This window comes from Pan paniscus, chromosome 21 (genome assembly GCF_029289425.2).
Source record: "Pan paniscus chromosome 21, NHGRI_mPanPan1-v2.0_pri, whole genome shotgun sequence".
Classification (NCBI taxonomy): domain Eukaryota; kingdom Metazoa; phylum Chordata; class Mammalia; order Primates; family Hominidae; genus Pan; species Pan paniscus.
Genome location: NC_073270.2, coordinates 41,606,738 through 41,626,803, shown reverse-complemented (window position 1 = coordinate 41,626,803; position 20,066 = coordinate 41,606,738). Strand labels below are relative to the sequence as shown.

The 20,066-nt window shown below is 41.6% G+C and overlaps 1 protein-coding gene, 1 non-coding gene and 1 pseudogene across 4 annotated transcripts in view; all 3 read right to left on the bottom strand.

Moving 5' to 3' along the window:
* Positions 1 to 20,066, bottom strand: part of PHF20 (PHD finger protein 20) — a 184,213-nt gene that overhangs the window by 61,565 nt on the left and 102,582 nt on the right. For all 3 annotated transcript variants that reach the window (XM_034947499.3, XM_055104817.2, XM_055104818.1), the window contains 2 exons: positions 19,691 to 19,870; positions 18,996 to 19,175 (listed from right to left, as the gene is read on the bottom strand). In XM_034947499.3, coding sequence (XP_034803390.1) covers positions 18,996 to 19,175; positions 19,691 to 19,870 — 360 coding nt within the window. The remainder of the gene's footprint in view (positions 1 to 18,995; positions 19,176 to 19,690; positions 19,871 to 20,066) is intronic.
* On the bottom strand, positions 3,069 to 3,211 carry LOC112438049 (U4 spliceosomal RNA). Its single transcript, XR_003026547.2, has one exon. It is a non-coding gene; the product is annotated as a U4 spliceosomal RNA (small nuclear RNA).
* Positions 6,114 to 12,401, bottom strand: LOC103783896 (HIG1 domain family member 1A, mitochondrial-like; annotated as a pseudogene).

Here is a 20,066-nt window from a genome sequence, read left to right as displayed (position 1 = left end):
AGACAGAGTCTCACTCTCTCACCCAGGCTGAAATGCAGTGGAGCGATCTCGGGTCACTGCAACCTCCACCTCCGGGTTCAAGTGATTCTCCTACCTCAGCCTCCCGAGTAGCTAGGATTAGAGATGTGTGCCACCATGCCTGGCTAATTATTTTGTATTTTTAGTAGAGATGGGGTTTCACTCTGTTGGCCAGGCTGGTCTCGAACTCCTGACCTCAGGTGATCTGCCCACTTCGGCTTCCTGAAGTGTTGGGATTACAAGGCGTGAGGCACTGTGCCTGGCCACAAAACCCAGTATTAACAGCAAGAGGTTACTTGAATATTATTTGTCATTATTGTTGTCACTGACCTCACAGTTGTTTGCTCAAAACAATCAAAGTTATGCATAATTCTAGCCAAGGGACCATGTGTCACTGGTACAATCTGCAAAATTCTAACATCTAATTGCCCTCCTTTATTAATCAAACAATGAAGGATTAGTGATAATTAATAAAATCACAATAGGAACATTAAAATTATGCATTCAGCAAAAATATTCTACATTTTAAAATAGGTCAGGTGTAGTGGCTCGTGCCTGTAATTCCAGCACTTTGGGAGGCCAAGGTGGGTGGATAACTTGAGCCCAGGAGTTCAAGACCAGCCTGAGCAACATAGTGAGACCCCCATCTCTACGAAAAAAGACAAAAAGTAGATGGGTGTGGTGGCATGCACCCATAGTCTCGGCTACTCAGGAGACTGAGGCAGGAGGATAGGCTGAACCCAGGAGGTCGATGCTGCAGTGAGCCATGATCCTACCACTGCACTCCAGCTTGGGCAACAGAGTGAGACAGAACTGTCTCAAAAACAAATAAATAGGGCCAGGGGTGGTGGCTCATGCCTGTAATCCCAGCACTTTGGGAGGCCAAGTTGGGTGGATCACTTGAGGTCAGGAGTTCAAGACCAGCCTGGACAACATGAGGAAACCCTGTCTCTACCAAAAAATACAAAAATTAGCCAGGCATGGTGGTGCATGCTTCTAGTCCCAGCTACTCGGGAGGCTAAGCTGAGAGAATCACTTGAACCTGGGGATGGAGGCTGCAGTGAGCTGAGATTGCACCACTGAGACTCCAGCCTAAGCAACAGAGTGAGACCCTGTCTCAAAAATAATTTAAAATTAATTAATTAATTAATTAAGAAACAGAATATGCATGGTATAACTATGCTAAATAAAACTCAAAATATGGCCAAGCACAGTGGCTCATGCGTGTAATCTCAGCACTCTAGGAGGTTGAGGTGGGCAGATCACTTGAGGTCAGGAGTTGAGGACCAGCCTGGCCAACATGGTGAAACTCTATCTCTACTAAAAATCCAAAAATTTATCCAGGCGTGGTGGCGCGTGCCTGTTGTCCCAGCTACTCGGGAGGCTGAGGCACAAAAATTGCTCGAACCCAGGAGGTGGAAGTTGCAGTGAACTGAGATTGTGCCACTGCACTCCAGCCTGGGTGACAGAGTGAGACTCTGTCTCAAAATAAAAATAAAAAATAAAACCCAAAATATTACAAGCAAAATAGAAAATTATGTATAGCACCAGGCACGGTGGCTCACGCCTATAATCTCAGCACGTTGGGAGGACAAGGTGGGCGAATCACAAGGTCAGGAGTTCGAGACTAGCCTGGCTAACATGACAAAACCCCGTCTCTACTAAAAATACAAAAGTTAGCTGAGCGTGGTGGTGTGCACCTATAATCCCAGCTACTCGGGAGGCTGAGGCAGGAGAATCGCTTGAGCCCAGAGGCAGAGGTTGCAGTGAGCCGAGATTGTGCCAGTGCACTCCAGCCTAGGTGACACAGCGAGACTCCATTTCAAAAAAAAACAAAAACAAAAAAAGAAACTAAGAGGGCCACTGGTTGTCAAATGGACCTGCTGGGCCAAAGTCTACATAAATCCCAGTCTCACACACAGGTATGTATTCCCCTATGGGAGGACAGTTCATTTAGAACATACATGGCAGCAGCTGGTGACACCACTAAGTGACATCATCTACCCTTAGCATACTAATATGGTTCTTGTCAACATGAGAGCAGTTACTCAGAGACAGAGGGCAGAAGACATGTAAATTATTATTTAAAAAAAAAAAAAAGAAAGATGAGGGTCTCCCTATGTTGCCCAGGGCTGATCTCCAACTCCTTGGCTCAAGTATCTTCCTGCCTCAGCCTCCCAGAGTGCTGGGATTACAGGCATGAGCCACCATGCCCAGAAGAAAATATTGTAAATTAAATCTTAAAGTTGCTGGTTCAAAAGTGAGGGGGAACTCAATTACTCTTGGGATAAGGTCATCTACTGAAACCAGTTTATTCCTCTTTTAAAAGCAGTATGAAAATCACTATTTCCAAGTAGTTACTGGTATTATCATTTACCTGCTCTGTCCTCTACCTCCTGTTTAACAAATTATTGCTAGGAGGAATCAAGAAAAAGCACAGAGCTCTCTCCTGGGCATCCAGGCTCAAAATCTCAAGAGTCACCCTTTGCTCTTGTTGTTCCTAAATTACTACTATACTTTGGTATGTGCAGAGAAAAATGGTCCACAAATTTTGCTTTTAATAATGGTTACCCTAGGCCAGGCGTGGTGGCTCACACCTGTAATCCCAACACTTTGAGAGGTCAAGGTGGGTGGGTCACCTGAGGTCGGGAGTTGGAGACCAGCCTGACCAACATGGAGAAACCCCATTTCTACTAAAAAATACAAAATTAGCCGGGCATGGTGGTGCAAGCCTATAATCCCAGCTACTCAGGAGGCTGAAGCAGGAGAATTGCTTGAATCAGGGAGGCGGAGGTTGCGGTGGGCCGAGATCGCACCATTGCACTCCAGCCTGGGCAACAAGAGCGAAACTCTGTCTCAGAAAAAAAAAAAAAAAAAGGTAACCCTAAGCAGTGTTTTCTTTATCTATTTTCGGGGGAGGGTGTGGAGTTAAACCCTAAAATGTTTCCTAATAATCCCTGCCTCCTGGTATTCACGCCCTGATATAATCTCTTCCTCTTGAGTGTGGGCAGAACCTGTAACTTCTTCTTTTTTTTTTTTTTTTTAATTCAGTCTCTGTAGACATGTCAAAAATTGCCATTGCCAACCTATGTTGTAAGTTGTCACTTTGGTGTATTGGGAAAATTTTCAATTATTTTAATAATCATGCCTCGGATAAACCTCATTGGCTAGGATACTGCCACTGGGCAAAGCTGTAACCTGTCTCTAACAGAATATGGCGAAGGAGACAGTATGTCACTTTCATGATTGTATTAGGTAGGACTACAGTGTCTGTCTTACTAGGAAACACTCTTCCTTGCTGTCTTAGTGAAACAAGCTGCTACATTGTGAGCTACTCTATACGAAGCAAGGAACCGAGTGCACCAGCAAAAACCAAGGCTCTCAGTCTGACAGTCTAGAAGGACTGAATGCCGCCAACCATCAGGTAAGCCTGGAACCCTCCCCAGTAGAGTGCTCAGATGAGAATACAGCCTGAGCCAACCCTTGGATTGTAAGCTTGCAGAGGACCAAGCTATGCTTGAACTCCTCACCCACAGAAACTGTGAGAAAACAAATGTGTTGTTTCAGCTACTATATTTGTGGTAATACTGTCACACAGCAATAGATAATATAGAGGGGGATCAGCAGCCCACTCATTTTCTATATATACTTGAGTAATGTTTTATACTTTTCCTTTTATAGTAAGCATACACTATGTTTATACTAAAAAAAAAAGTTTGTAAATTGTTTTCTGAAACTTGGCTTAGAAATAAATATCCTATTTAATATTTTGTGTACCCATTGCCAGTATCAGATGACCTCACAACTGGATGACTATGATTAGATTACGATGATGGTGATATTCGGTCTGGCTGGCAATGCTCAGTCTGGCATTCAAGGCCCATGTCACTCCAAGTGGCATCTTGCTTCCAAACGCACCTCCCATTCATCCACAAGGAGGCCTCAGCTCCTGCTCCAGCAACTGCTTCATGCTCTCGCAGTTCACACCCCTGCTTGGCCTGTGCCCTCTTCCTGCCATTCCTCCCTGGCTCAGCCAAGTCTTCACTTCCATCCAGACCCAGCTCACCCCACAAACAGGAAGACATCCAGATGGCCCTGGCTCTCAGGGACCACATGCCATCAATTCCTGCCACAAATGACTATCTGCTCTACCTCATCATCAGCACTTAACATCTGCTCCTGGATCCTGTTATTTGTCACTTCTCCAGCCAGGGGACAAAAGCCACTTCTCATTGTCATGTGTTCCCTCAGGACCAAGGCCCAACACAGTTGCTATTCTTGTCGGCAATCACGCCATGTGGCCCAGCAGTTTGATACCTTTTTGATATATATTTCACATAATATAATGAATAAAATATTTTTCATGTCTGTGAAGGAATAACTTTTTCAGCTTGAAGCATCAAAAAGCAATCAAAGATTAGCCGAGGCCAGGCACAGTGGCTCACACCTGTAATCCCAACACTTTGGGAGGGTGAGGCAGGCGGATCACTTGAGGTCAAGAGTTCGAGACCAGCCTGGACCAGTCTCTACTAAAGCTACAAAAAAAAAGCTGGGCATGGTGGTGGGCACCTGTAATCCCAGCTATTTGGGAGGCTGAGGCAGGAGAATCGCTTGAACCCAGGAGGCGGAGGTTGCAGTGAGCTGAGATCTCATCAGTGCACTCCAGCCTGGGCAACAGAGTGAGACTCTGTCTCAAAAAAAAAAAAAAATATTTACTGACATAATCTCAAGATTATAATTTTTTGGCATTAAAATAAATAATGATAGAAACAGATTATAACCCATAGAACGACATAAGAATCCATGAGCCCATGCAGATAAACAAACAAGGAAAGGAAGGAAAGAAGTGAGATTAAACCCCCCTAAGGCAGAATATAAACTAATACATGTTGAAGGAATGATGAAAGTTAGATATCATCATTTGGCAGCCATCACAGTAAAAATTGTTTCAGGCAAGAAATACCAGTAGATGCTAAAATAATGGGTGAAAGTTTGATGAGGAAATAAGATATTTACATAGTCTCAATGTTTCTCTCACAGGAAATGTATTCATTATAAAGGGGGTAATAACAGCTTTATAGTAGAAAAAGCTGGTAGATACTACCTTAGGTAAGTGATAAAAGTTAATGTCACCAGTAAATGGGACAAACAGGTTTTCATGTGCTTCCTGATAGAATGCACCTGAAAAGGTCACAACATCACTTACGTGGTATTTCTGTGGAAAGTGAATAACCCAAATCAAATTATGAGGATACATCAGAAAAACCCAAATTGAGGGATATCATATTCAGAAATGTAATGTCAAGGTCATAAAAGACAAAAACTGAAGATCTCATTTTTAAAAAGTAAAAAAAAAAAAAAAAAAGCTTATTCCCCTGTCCCCACTCCAGTAAAAAAAGTAGAAGACTGAAGGTCTGTTTCAGATTAAAGAAGACAAAAGAAATATGACAGCTGAATTCAACGTGTGTACCTGGATTGGATCTTGACCAGAAATAAAAAAAATTTACCCCCATTTTTTCCACAAAGAACATTATTAGAACAAATGGCAAAGTTTTTAAAAGGTGTTGATTTTGATTATATTGTGGGAATGAAAGAGAATGTCCTTGTTTTCAGGAAATACACACTGAAATATTCAGGGCTAAAGGTCTGCAATTTATTTTCAAACAATTCAAAAAACTACATTAAAAAATCTGGGAGAGGGCTGGGCATGGTGGCTCATGCCTGTAATCCTAGTACTTTGGGAGGCCAAGGTGGGTAGATCACTTGAGGTCAGGAGTTCGAGACCAGCTTGACCAACATGGTGAAACTCCATCTCTACTAAAAGTACAAAAAAAATTAGCCAGGCGTGGTGGCATGTGCCTGTAATTCCAGCTACTCGGGAGGCGGAGACAGGAGAATTGCTTGAACCCAGGAGGTGGAGGTTGCAGTGAGCCAAGATCTCATCACTGCACTCCAGCTTGGGCGAAAGAGTGAGAATCCATCTCAAAAAATGAAATAAAATAAAATCTGGGAGAGAATAATAAAGCTAACATGGTAAATTGCTAGCAATTGGGGAATCTATATTTTCCAACATAGGGAAAGGTATAAGGGAAATCTTTTTGCTATTTTTGCAACTTTTTTATAAATCTGAAATTATTTTTTGTCATTTTTTTAACCCATGCTACATAGATGTATAAATCTAAATTATTTCAAAATAAAAACTTCCTAAAAATATATTCAGGAAAAAATATGCATCTACATACGTAGGAAAAATACTTTGAAGCCACAAATACTCAAGTGGAAGGAAAGGAACCACACCGACATACAGTCCTGGTGAACATTTCAAGGCTAGCCCCTGGAATGCAGATCTCTGCACTCAGCCCCCACAGAAATCACTGAGCACTCATTCCACAAGGTGGCAGAGCTGCCCCAAATGCCAGAGTTAGGTTGGAACAGCTGGCCCTAGACTAGATGTGTTGCCCTCCCAGCTCCTCCTCCTCCTGCTGCCCATGAGCCTCCTTCACACCAATTTCTCAGATTGTGACTCCATCTCGGTTTAAAAACGCAAGACTATGGCACCGACTCAGGAAAGCAACACTAAACAGTGACTAACGCAGCATCCCAGCTTCCAGGGGCCTGGCTGGATGCTTCTGAAGATGGTCATGGTCCCGCCCTATTTCCGCTTACTTACGTTAATACATTCCTGGTGAATGAGTTCTCAACAACCTCCCTTTCCCCCAGCAATCTTTCTGGATCGTCCTGTACTCACACCACTAAACCTATGTTTCCAAAGAAACACCAGAAACACCATTCAGTTTCCAGATCAAGACATTTTCCACAACTCAAAGAATTCAAAAGGCACCACCCAGTCCTGGAGTACTGACATCACTTGTACCACACACCACCCTCCAAACCTAGCCACCCTACTAAGCCTCTTACTCTGAGTGTACACACTGCTTTAATGAGTGCCCCGAGAGCAGAAGTTTGCATCACATACTGTGCAATGCCCCTAAAGGCAGGGACTCTGTTCATTTCATTTGTTTTATATAGCACCCAGCATCTTATCAGATGGAATTAGGCACTCAGCAGGAAAACAACAGTTACAGACTCTGGCCAGACACACTGGCTCACACCTGTAATTCCAGCACTTTGGGAAGCCGAGGCAAGTGGATCGCTTGAGCTCAGGAGTTTGAGACCAGCCTGGGCAAAATGGCAAAACCCTGTCTCTACAAAAAATACAAAAATTAGCCAGGAGTGATGGCGAGTGCCTTTGGTCCCAATGATTTAGGAGGCTGAACAGTGGGAGGATCACTGAAGCTCTGGAAGTCAACACTGCAGTGAGCCGTGACAGCGCCACTGCATTCCAGCCTGGATGACAGAGTGAGACCCTGTCTCAAACAAAAATTTAATTTAATTTTACCAACCTCTACAATACTGACCATTAGGAAGTGTGCCACTCTAGCTAACTCACTCCTTCATGCCAAATATTAGGCTCTTTGTCTGTAAAACAGGGAGAATTAATAGGGAAAAGTTAGAAAGAACTTAAATATCTTTCAGCAGGGGCTAGGTAAATAAATTATGGAACATCCATACAATGAAATAAACTATACGTAATTGTTTTTGTTTTTGTTTTTCCAGAGACAGGGTCTCACTCTGTTGTCAAGGCTGGAGTGCAGTGGTAGGATCATAGCTCACTGCAACACCGAATGCCTGGGCTTAGAGAGATCCTCCCATGTCAGCCTCCCGAGTAGCTGGGACTACAGGCGTGTGCCACAATGCCTAGCTAATTATATTGTTTTTCTTTTTTCTTTTTTTTTTTTTTTGAGACAGAGTGTCGTTCTGTCACCCAGACTGGAGTGCAATAACGTGATCTTGGCTCACTGCAACCTCCGCCTCCCACGCTCAAGCAATTCTCCTCTCTCAGCCTCCTGAGTAGCTGGGACTACAGGCACACACCACTGCACCTGGCTAAACTTTTGTATTTTTAGTAGAAACAGGGTTTTGCCATGTTGTCCAGGCTGGTCTCCAACTCCTGACCTCAGGTGATCTGCCTGCCTTGGCCTCCAAAAGTGCTGGGATTACAGACTTGAGCCACTGTGCCTGGCCTAATTATATGTAATTGTGAAAGAAGATAGGGCTGGGCATAGTGACTCACACCTCCAATCCCACCAGTTTGGGAGGCCAAGGTGGGGGCCCAGAGTTCAAGACTAGCATGGTCAATATATCTAGACCCTGTCTCCACAAAAAATTTAAAAATTAGCCAGGCTTGGTGCCACATGTCTGTAGTCCTAGCTACTCAGCAGGCTGAGGCGGAAAGATGGCTTAAGCCCAGGAGGTTGAGGCTGCAGTGAGCTATGATCATGCCATTACACTCCAGCCTGGATGACAGAGCAAAACCCTTCTCAAACAAATAAATGAATGAATACATAAATAAATATTACCCATCACATTACTGATATGTTCCCAATGGATCTACTTGCTCTGGCTGGGGATAAAAAGTACTCAATAAAAGTGTGCTTGAACAAGGCCCAGAGGTAGGAGTGTAACAATACATATACCATGTAACCACCATGGAATGTAAATTCAGGTTAGACAAGAGAATTTCACAAGTGTAATAACATTCTATGGTATATAAAAGTTTGGGTACACTGTCTGGCCAAACCAGCTTGCTCTTAAGTCATTAATCAAAACCATTATGGGTAATTTGTTCAGTTTAATGTTTACAATTCTTATGGAAAAAATAAGCAATGAACACATTTAAAAAGTGTTCATTTACCTTTGCATGAGTGCTTAAAATAAATATTTCTATTTCAAGATGACATTTAAAAATTATTCTAATATAACAGCAGCAAAAATATAGTTTGCAATTACCAAAGAACTCAACTAGAATCCGTAAGTTATGCCTGCAGGATAGCAAGGAGGCCATGTGGCTGCAGCAGAATCAATAGGAAGGTGAGGCAACAGGTGGCCAGAAGAAGCTGGGCCCTGCAGGCCAGTGTATGGCCCTGAGGCCCTCATGACCAAATACTAACAGTAGTGGGCCATGGGACTATGGGAGACAAGAATGTTAGTTGAATTATCCTTGTATATTTCTGGAGTTCTTTTCAAATTTATGAATATTTTTTCAATTGCCCAAAAAAAGCATGTAGAATAAAAACAAGATGACTGCCATAAATGGGGTGAAAGGCAAAAACTGATAAAGTCTGAAGAAGGTCCTGATTTTGAAAATTATATTGTGGTAATGTAGAAGAATGTCCTTGTCTTTAGGAAATATGGAATATTTTTTTCTTTTTCTTTTTCTTTTTCTTTTTTTTTTTTTTTAGACAGAGTCTTGCTCTGTCGCCCAGGCTGGAGTGCAGTGGTGCTATCTCAGCTCACTGCAACCTCTACCTCCTGGGTTCAAGCAATTCGCCCACCTCAGCCTCCCAAGTAGCTGGGATTACAGGCGCACACCACCACGCCCAGCTAATTAAATATGGGATTTTCTAAAAAGTACTTAGGGAGGCCGGGTGCGGTGGCTCACGCCTATAATCCCAGCACTTTGTGAGGCCAAGGTGGGTGGATCACCTGAGGTCAGGAGTTCAAGACTAGCCTGGCCAACATGGTGAAACCCAGCCTCTACTAAAAATACAAAAATTAGTCGGGCATGGTAGCATGTGCCTGTAATCCAAGTTACTCGGGAGGCTGAGGCAGGAGAATCTCTTAAACCCAGGAGGCAAAGGTTGCAGTGAGCAGAAATCGCACCACTACACTCCAGCCTGGGTGACAAGAGCGAGAAACTCCGTCTCAAAAAAAAAAAAAAAAAAGGTAGTTAGAGAGAAAGGTCTGGAACTTATTTTTAAACAAAGAAAAAGTACTTTCTAAAAAAAATTTTTTAATTTTTGTTTTCTTTGAGACAGAGTCTCGCTCTGTCATCTAGGCTGGAGTACAGTGGCACAATCTTGGCTCACTGCAATCTCCGCCTCCCGAGCTCAAGAGATTGTCCTGCCTCAGCCTCTCGAGTAGCTAGGACTACAAGCATGTGCCATCACGCCTGACTAATTTTTTTATTTTTGTAGAGAAAGGGTTTCACTATGTTGGCCAGGCTGGTCTCGAACTCCTGACCTCAAGTGATCTGCCCGCGTCAGCCTCCCAAAGTGCTGGAATTACAGGTATGAGCCACCGCATCCCATCTAGAAAAAGTACTTTAAAGAGTAGAATAATAAAGTAAATATGGTAAATTGCTAGCAATTGGGGAATTTGGTTAAAGGTATATTCTTTGTACCATTTTTTTAACAACATTTTTAATAACAAATTATTTCAAAATAAAAACTTCTTTAAAATATATGCAGAAAAAATACCTTATGGCCACAAAATAGCTAAATGGAAGGAAAGCAATCCTGCCAACACAGGCTATCTCCCTATCCTGAAAATGAAGCATTTTTCAGTTTCTCAGTAAATTCCTCAAAGCAACCAACCTCAGTTTGGCAGCAACTTACCCCACCTTAACCCACTTCAGGAAGTCTGCAATTACCTCAAAACACATACCTGACAGTCTCAGAAATCGCCCTATGGTCATGCTGTGCTAGCTGCTTTGCCTCCATTTTCAAATGCCTAACTGCTGCCCATCCTTCAGGGTCCCATGCAAGTACCGCCTTCTTCCATCCCTGCCGCTAAAGCACCAACCTAAGTATCACCAATAGCAAATCCAAATAGCAGTTAATGAACACTAAGACCAAGAGTGCCCACTCATCTTTGCATACGCAATAGTTAGCAGTCCTAGGCATATGGTAAAGGCTCAGTAAGTGAGTTGAAGTCAATTAATTTCTTTCTCTCTCTCCTTTCTCTTTCTCTCTTTCTTTCCTTCTTTCACAGGGTCTCACTCTGTCACAGCTCTGGAGCACAGTGTTGCCATGATCATGGCTTATTATAGCTTTGACTTCCCGGGCTCAATCGATTCTCCCACCTCAGCCTCACAAGTAGCTGGGATTACACGCACATGCCACCACACCTGGCTAATTTGGTTTTGGGGGTTTTATTCTGTTTTGTTTTGGAGGGTTTTTTTTTTTTTTTTTTTTTTTGGAGAGATGGGGTTTCACCATGTTGCCCAGGCTGGTCTTGAAGAGGTCAATTTGTTTTGTTTTGTTTTTTTGACATGGCTCACTTACTTTAATAATAATACATATACCATGTAACCACCATGGAATGTAAATTCAGGTTAGACAGGAGAATTTCACAAGTGCAATAACATTCGATGGTATATAAAAGTTTGGGTACACTGTCTGGCCAAACCAGCTTGCTCTTAAGTCATTAATCAAAACTACTATAGGTAATTTGTTCAGTTTAATGTTTACGATTATTACAGAAAAAATAAGCAAAGCACACAGTTAAACAGTGTTCATTTACCTTTGCATGAGTGCTTAAAATACATATTTCTATTTCAAGATGACATTCAAAAATTATTCTAATATAACAACAGCAAAAATATAATTTGCAATTACTAAAGAACTAAACTAGAATCCATAAGTTATTCTCATGTTTACAATTGTGATTCTTTAATAAATACTACTATTATGCAGCTGTATTGTAAGTTTTCCAGATTTGGTTTAAATACACGCACATATATATATTGTCAGTTGTGGGAAGCTTTACAAGTTATAGTCCATGCACTTTTTGGACAGAGTTCTAAAAGAGCCAGCCAGTCCACAAAACAGGCAAAAAAAAAAGTTAAATTAACTAGGGCAAATAGGACTCTTCTATAACATCCAAAATATGTGAGATTCTGCAGCAAACTGGGAGTACTTCAGGGTTGGCCTGTTATCTTCCTTAGAACTAAGTTCATCTTAACAATTTAAGAAGGTGGACATTCAACACCATCAAATGCATTTAGGTGACATGTTTCTTTTAAGTTAACTTGACTTCCTTGAATGACCTAGTTAGTAAACTAGTCACTAGTAATTCGGTCAACAGGCAAATCAAGCCTGCAAGAAAGGAAGCCAATATTCAAAATGCCATGTTACCATCTAAACCCATACAAATTAGTTTATTTTCAACAATAATACGTAACTGCAATAATGAGACGTCTAACTAAAGCAAGCTCCTCCTACAAGAGCAAGACAGCATCTCTTCTTCTAAGGCTTAGGTTTTGCCCAGAATTCTCGATACATGATATAACAACAGTCATTGCTCCTACAACAAAGCCTTGGGCTGCCACACGCATGTGGATCAGATGAAGGGACATTTTAGTATTTCCCCTGCTCTTCAATTTGTATAATCCATATGCAACAATTGCTGCAAAACCTTCTATTCCAACAAGTACGAATGGTGCCTCTTTAGCTTTTTGAATAAGTTTGGATCCCTGATCTTCATCATATGAATTCAGAAAGGGAAACATCTGTGTTTGTTGACATAGTGATTGCTTAAAGAATCTCCCTAGAGCAAGAAAATCTCACACATGCCAACCTGAAGAGGTCAATTTCTATGTAGCAGGCACACATTTTCACTGTCATTCTTCTCTCTATTCTCATAGTTTCATTCTAAGTTTGTCATGACATCATCTTACTTTCTTGTATCATAGGTATCTGAAGTCTCATCCATTCGTCTGGACAGAAAGACCTGGAAGGGCCTAGAACAGATGTCGCATTCATCTCTCTAACCCCCAGAATAATGAATTCTCTATCAGTTTCCATCACAATACATACTTGATGATATGAAAAACCATAGACACACACAATTTCCCAAATTAAAATGGCTGTAGATCTATGACTCTCCTGCTCAAGAAACCATAGAGAACACAAATTCATTAAAGCTAAAATACTAAAGGCATTACACTAAATCTTAACTGGTTAATTTAAAAGTAAATAATTTGCAAAAACTATTATAGTCATCATGCTAAATCTTAACTAGTTAATTTATAAGTAAATCATCTGTTAATTTTTGATACTTCAGTGACAATTCATTCGTTTTATAACTAACAACAAACACAGCAAGATTTCATGGGTTAGAATCACTGATCTGGATCCTGTGGCAAAGTGTCCCACTTCTACCAGGTATTTAGTAAAAAGAACTTAACTGAATGGACCTGTACTTCTATTTGTTTTTCTCTCTTGTTTATTCTGTGCTTCTTGTAGAGTATCAACCAATGAGACAGCTTAGAATAGGGTCTGAGGCTGAAGCAGGAGATCACTTGAGACCAGGAGTTAGAGGCTGCAGTGACCTAAGATCATACCACTGTACTACAGCGTGGGCAAAAGAGTGAGACTCCGCCTTCAAAAAAAAAAAGAAAGTGGGAGGCTGAGGCAGGAAAATCACTTGAACCTGGGAGGCGGAGGTTGCAGTGAGCCGAAATCACACCACTGCACTCCAGCCTGGGCAACACAGTGAGACAGTCTCAAAAATAAAAAATAAAAATAAAAAAAGAAAATAAAAGAAAGAAAAGAATAGGGTCTGGCATTGGCACTTACTAGGCACTTGCTAAATATTTGCAGCAGCCCATTTTCAGATAATAATATGATCTCTAAACTTTTTTTTTTTTGAGATGGAGTCTCACTCTTTTTTTTTTTTGAGATGGAGTCTCTCAGGCTGGAGAGCAGTGGCACGATCTCGGCAAACTGCAACCTCTTCCTCCCAGGTTCAAGCAATTCTCCTGCTTCAGCCTCCCAAGTACCCAGGATTACAGGCGCCCACCACCATGCCCAGCAAATTTTTGTATCTTTTTTTTTTTTTTTTTTTTTTTTTTGAGACAGAGTCTCACTCTGTCGCCCAGGCTGGAGTGCAGTGGCATGATCTAGGCTCACTGCAAGCTCCGCCTCCCAGGTTTACGCCATTCTCCTGCCTCAACCTCCCGAGTAGCTGGGACTACAGGCGCCGGCCACCACACCCGGCCAATTTTTTTGTATTTTTAGTAGAGACGGGGTTTCGCCGTGTTAGACAGGATGGTCTTGATCTCCTGACCTTGTGATCCGCCTGCCTCGGCCTCCCAAAGTGCTGGGATTACAGGCATGAGACACTGCGCCCGGCCAAATTTTTGTATCTTTAGTAGAGATGGGGTTTCACCATGTTGGCCAGGCTGGTCTCTAACTCCTGACGTCAGGTGATCTGCCCGCCTTGGCCTCCCAAAGTGCTGGAATTACAGGCGTGAGCCACCACGCCCGCCTGAGACCTCTAAACTTCTAGGGGAATTACTAACTTCTGTTTTACTGCATAAATGAATGCTTGCCCAATTACAACAGTCACAGCTGCATTCGTCTCTGGCTTTTTAATTTTTTTATTTTTGAGATAGAGTCTCGCTCTGTCACCTAAGCTGGGTGCAGGGGCGCAATCTCGGCTCACTGCAACCTCCACCTCCCAGGTTCAAGCAACTCTCCTGCCTCAGCCTCCCGAGTAGCTAGGATTACAGGCGCCTGCCACCATACCCGGCTAATTTTTGTATTTTTGATAGAGATGGGGTTTCACCATGTTGGCCAGGCTGGTCTCGAACTCCTGACCTCAAGTGATCTGCCCACCTCGGCCTCCCAAAGTCCTGGGATTACAGGCATGAGCCACCAGGCCCGGCCATCTCTTCTGGCTTTTAAGTCACTAAAGCAAAAAGCAAATACCTCATTCAAAAAAAAAAAATACAGTAATGGGTTCCATGCTATATTTATTCCTCTTGGCTCAAGCTCAAAGTAATTTGACCTCCACCCTTACTATTAACCCTCTTGGAAAATAGATAAGTGCTTCAATCAGTTGCAATGGTTTCAAAATTATTCCCTTAGAAAGGCTACTGTGAGACCTTTGTAAGGATGCAGACGACGACATGAAATCTCATCATCATCCTTTTCCCCTAGACTCACCTGTCCCACCCTTACTATACTTGATTCTGTCCTCTCCACAATCCAGAAACATAATTAGGTTAGCTAACACAAGACAGAAATTATGTATGTGTATATTTTGGGAAAAAGTATAGCCCAAGACCCCATAAAATACGTAAACTTTACAAAAGGCACTGCAGTTAGCTTCTAATCTAGTCTCCTCACTTATATGCATGGCGTATTTCCTAGTGGTGTAGGAACAATTAACTACAAATTTCAAGTGACGTCTAACATACCACCACCCTTAAGACAACATAATTAAAAGCTTAGTCTGCTGAGTCACAGGGGATGTGGCTGTCATCTAGAGCTCTCCTGCCAAGACAGACAACTAAATTCCGAGATTAAATTTCCACCTCATTTATATATGAACTTTAGTAATTTGCCCCACATATCAGAAGAGCAGGCTGGGAAGAAAAGAGCCCTGACACTAAGAGGAGGAGTAGCAAAAAAAGGAAGATCCCTTGCCCCGACAAGCCCTCGAGGCTGAAGCACAACACTATGGACGAAGCTAGACAGAGAACTAAGAGAACAGCCGCCGAGATGAGCTAGGAATGAATACTTCGGTACTCTTTTAATTTTTTTTTTTTTTCTTTTTTGAGATGGAATCTCACTCTGTCACCCAGGCTGGAGTGCAGTGGTGCGATCTCAACTCACTGCAACCTCTGCCTTCTGGGTTTAAGCAATTCTCCTGTCTCAATCTCCAGAGGAGCTGGGACTACAGGCGTGCGCCACCAAGCCCAGCAAATTTTTGTATTTTTAGTAGAGACGGGGTTTCATGTTGGCCAGGCTGGTCTCGAATTCCTGACCTCAAATGATCTGCCCGCCTAGGCATCCGAGAGTGCTGGGATTACAGGCGTGAGCCACCACCCCTGGCCAATTTTTAAAAATATTTTAGGAGATAGGGTCTTCCTCTGTCACCCAGGCTGGCAGTGGTACAATCACAGCTCAAGGCAGCCTCGACCTCCCTGGTTCAAGTGATCCTCCCACCTCCGCCTCCCAAGTAGCTGGGACTATAGGCATGAACCATCATGCCAGGCTAATTTTTTTATTTTTTGAAGAGGGAGGGTCTCACTATGTTGATGCAAGGCCTTCAATATAGCGAGTCTTGAACTCCTGGCCTCAAGTGACCCTCCAGTCTCAACCTCCCAGAGTGCTGAGATTCACTATTTTCAAACAGCTGCTCTACTACATTTATGTTAACTATATAGCATCTGGCCAAGAAAAAAAAAAAAACTATTCAAAAAAAATTTTTTTAAGTTATCCAAATAAAAAGCAGACAATTCTATAGACACATAGTCTTATTTGTTTGTTTTTTAACTAAAAGTTGAGAAAAGAAAAAAAATTAGCTGGACATGGTGGCACACGCCTGTAGTCCCAGCTACTCAAGTGACTGAGACAGGAGGATCACTTGAGCCCAGGAGGTCCAGGCTGCTCTGAGCTGTGATTGTGCCACTGCACTCCAGCCTGGGAAACAGAGTGAGACTCTATCTTTAAAAAAAAAAGTCAAGTTTTAACAAAAACCAGAAAAATTTGTCATCAGGAACCTATAAGAAAATCTGAAGGAAATTCTTCATGCTGAAAAGAAATCTTCGAAGAAATAAAGAACATTGGAAATAGGCATGTGTAAATATGACTGTCGCTTTTTGCCTTATCGTCTTTAACATACATAATTGTGTAAAGCAAAACTTATAATACTACATTATGAAATTTATAGCAGGCCAGGTGTGGTGGCTCACGCCTATAATCACAGTACTTTGGGAAGTCAAGGCGGGTAGATCACTTGAGGTCAGGAGTTCCAGACCAGCTTGACCAACATGGTGAAACCCCATCTCTACTAAAAATACAAAAAAAATTTAGCCAGGCGTGGTGGCACATGCCTGTAATCCCAGCTACTTGGGAGGCTGAGGCAGGAGAATCACTTGAATCTGGGAGGCGGAGGTTGCAGTGAGCCAAGATCGTGCCATTGCACTCCACCTGGGCAACAAGAGTGAAACGCCATCTCAAAAAAATATGTAAATAAAAAAATTTTTAAAAAGGAATTTATAGCATATGCAGATATAATTCATGTGACAACTACAACATGGGGGAGGTTAATGGAACATTTTTACATAAAGTGGTTAAATATTAACTCTAAGTGAACTGTGAGAAGTTAAGGATGTATACCATAATCCATAGAGTAACCTCTTTCAAAATGCTAGAAATACAGCTAAAAGCTAACAGATGAATTAAAATGAAATTCTTAAAAAATCAGTTAACCTAAAAAACAAGAAACAAAAGAACAAAAAACAAATAATATAAACAGATAACCAGCCTGGCCAACATGGTGAAACCCTGTCTCTACTAAAAAATACAAAAATTAGCCGATTGTGGTGGTGGGTGCCTATAATCCCAGCTACTCGGGAGGCTGAGGCAGATGAATCGCTTCAACCCGGGAGGCAGACGTTGCAGTGAGCAGAAATCGCACCACTGCACTCCAGCCTGGGCGATAGAGCAAGACTCTGTCTTTAAAAAAAAAAAAAAAAAAAAAAAAAACAGACAAAACACAGCCAAATGTTAGACTAAAAACCAACCATATCAACAATTACATTTAGGCCAGAAATGGTGGCTCACACCTGTAATCCTAGCACTTTGGGAGGCCGAGGTGGGCAGATCACCTGTGGTCAGGAGTTCAAGGCCAACCTGGTCAACACGGAGAGACCCTGTCTCTACTAAAAATACAAAAATTAGCTGGGCGTGGTGGCACACTCCTGTAATCCCAGCTACTCGGGAGGCTGAGACATGAGAGTTGCTTGAACCCAGGAGGCAGAGGTTGAAGTGAGTGGAGATCAACCACTGCACTCCAGCCTGCGTGACAAAGCAAGATTCTGTCTCAAAAAAAAAAAAAAAAAATTATAAATGTGTATGCATCTAAAAGATCTTCAAAATACACAAAGCAAAAATGACAAAATTAAAGGGAGAAATGAACAAATCCACAATAACAGAGATTTTAACAACCTAACAACCTTCTCTTAGAAATTGACAGAACTAGACCAAAAGGAAAAAAAACCCACAAAAATCAATTTATCAGAGAAACACCATCAACTACCTTGATCTAACTGACAGATACAGAACAAACACACGACAATGGTAAAATACACATTCTTTTCAAGTGCATATGAAACATTCACCAGGACAGATCATATGCTGGACCATAAATTAAATCTCAACAAATATAAAAAGATTGAAATCCTACAGAGTATGTTCTCTGACCACAGTAAAACTATATTAGAAATCAATAGCAATAAGGTATCTACAAAAACATAAAATACTTCAAACTGAAACAACATACTTCTAAGTAACCCATGGTCAACAAATAAATCACAAGATATATTAAATTGAACAAAAATAAAAACACAACGTATCAAAATGTGTAGGATGCTGCTAAAGCAGTTCTCAGTAGGAAATGTATAATTTCATTATTTATTTATTTATTTAGACTGAGTCTCACTCTGCTGCCCAGGCTGGAGTGCAATGGCATGATCTTGGCTCACCGCAACCTCCGCCTCCTGGGTTCAAGCAATTCTCCTGCCTCAGCTTCCCGAGTAGCTGGGACTACAGGTGCCTGCCACCATGCCCAGCTGATTTTTGTATTTTTAGTAGAGTCGGGGTTTCACCATGCTGGCCAGGCTGGTCTCGAACTCTCCACCTCAGGCAATCCACCCACCTCGGCCTCCCAAAGTGCTGGGATTACAGGCATGAGCCATCGCGCCCAGCCAGAAATTTATAACTTTAAATGCTCATATTAGGAAGAAAGATCTTTTCACCAGGTAATGAAAAAAAAAAAGGAAGAAAGATCTAAAATCAATTAGGTAAAGTTCTAGAAAAAATTGAAGGAAGAAAGCAAGATCAAAACAGAAATCAATTATATTTTTAAAAATAAACAATAGAGAAAATTGAAGTAAAAAGTTAGTTCTTTGAAAACAAAATAGATAAAGCCCTAGTCATACTAAGAGAGGGAACACAAATTATCAAAATCAGAAATGAAAGGAGCATAACATTAAAATGATAAGGGAATATTAATAAAAGGTGAAAAACATCAACAGAAAAGTCATTTTTTTTTTTTTTAGTTCACAAAGCATAAGCAAAAGTGTATATAAAAAGAGGATTAATTTAACTCTAAATATGAACCTTCCACAGTCGAAATCTCTTGTAATTCCACAAGGGGAGAAGTCGGTTCTGTTTTCATCGTGTTTTCTCCCATTGATGGGCAGTTCAACTCCAAGCCTGCAGCCCCGGATCCATCCCCAAAGGAGTGGCAAGTCAGTGCAGATGAGACCTGGCCAGCTTCCAAAGTAGACTTCAACTGACCTAGAAGAAAAAAAGAAAGTTTGGGGGAAATATACATGTATGTAATTCTGAAATCAAAAGTCCTACAACAGTCTAAGAAAGCCAGGGACTTTTTAGAGGAAGGAATTAATCTAAAACATAAAAGCATACATTCACAGGTTCCCGTACATACAGGCTGGCTTGTGAGCTTCTCAAAGAGAGAGGTTAAAGTGAAAGGAGAAATTGCTGGAAGTATAAACACAAAGGCACGAATGAGATGGCAGCAGAGAGAGAGAAGCAGGGCTCTTCGAACAGTGTACCTCCAGGCCAACATTGAACGGTAGATAAGCAAAACCAACCACAAATGCATCCAGAAAGTATGTCTATTGAATAAATCATCAGTGAAGAGCAATACATTATAAAAACACTGCAGCACATTCAATAGTTTGATTTCAAGACAATTTAATACTTGTGGAAGGCAGAACATAATGATTTAGATTGATTCTCACTAAATAGGAACCAGGTTGGCAAGACAATTCCTGAACAGACTGACTCACCTTCTTGAGATTCCTTGGTACTAGACAACGTGTCTTGCAAAGGATCCGTATCAACCAAATCTGATACAACCAAGTCAGGATCTAGGATCTCATGGGTCCCATTAGTGGACAGCCTGGAGGAACGTCTCCTCGATAAGTCTTTGTCAGTGTTTTCCGAGTAGTTTTTTGACTTTTCCTGGGCTATTAAACCATTAAGAGAGTTGTAGTCAAGAGACCAACAAGAAGAAATAACTGTGCTACTACAGATTTCAGGGCTGGATGTCTCTAAAAGGACTTTACAGAGAGACTACTGGAATGTTAGAGTAGTGATAAAAGGAAATACCCTTTACTAGTTTACAGTTTTAAGTAAGGGAAAAGTGTCCCTGCCAGGATAGAA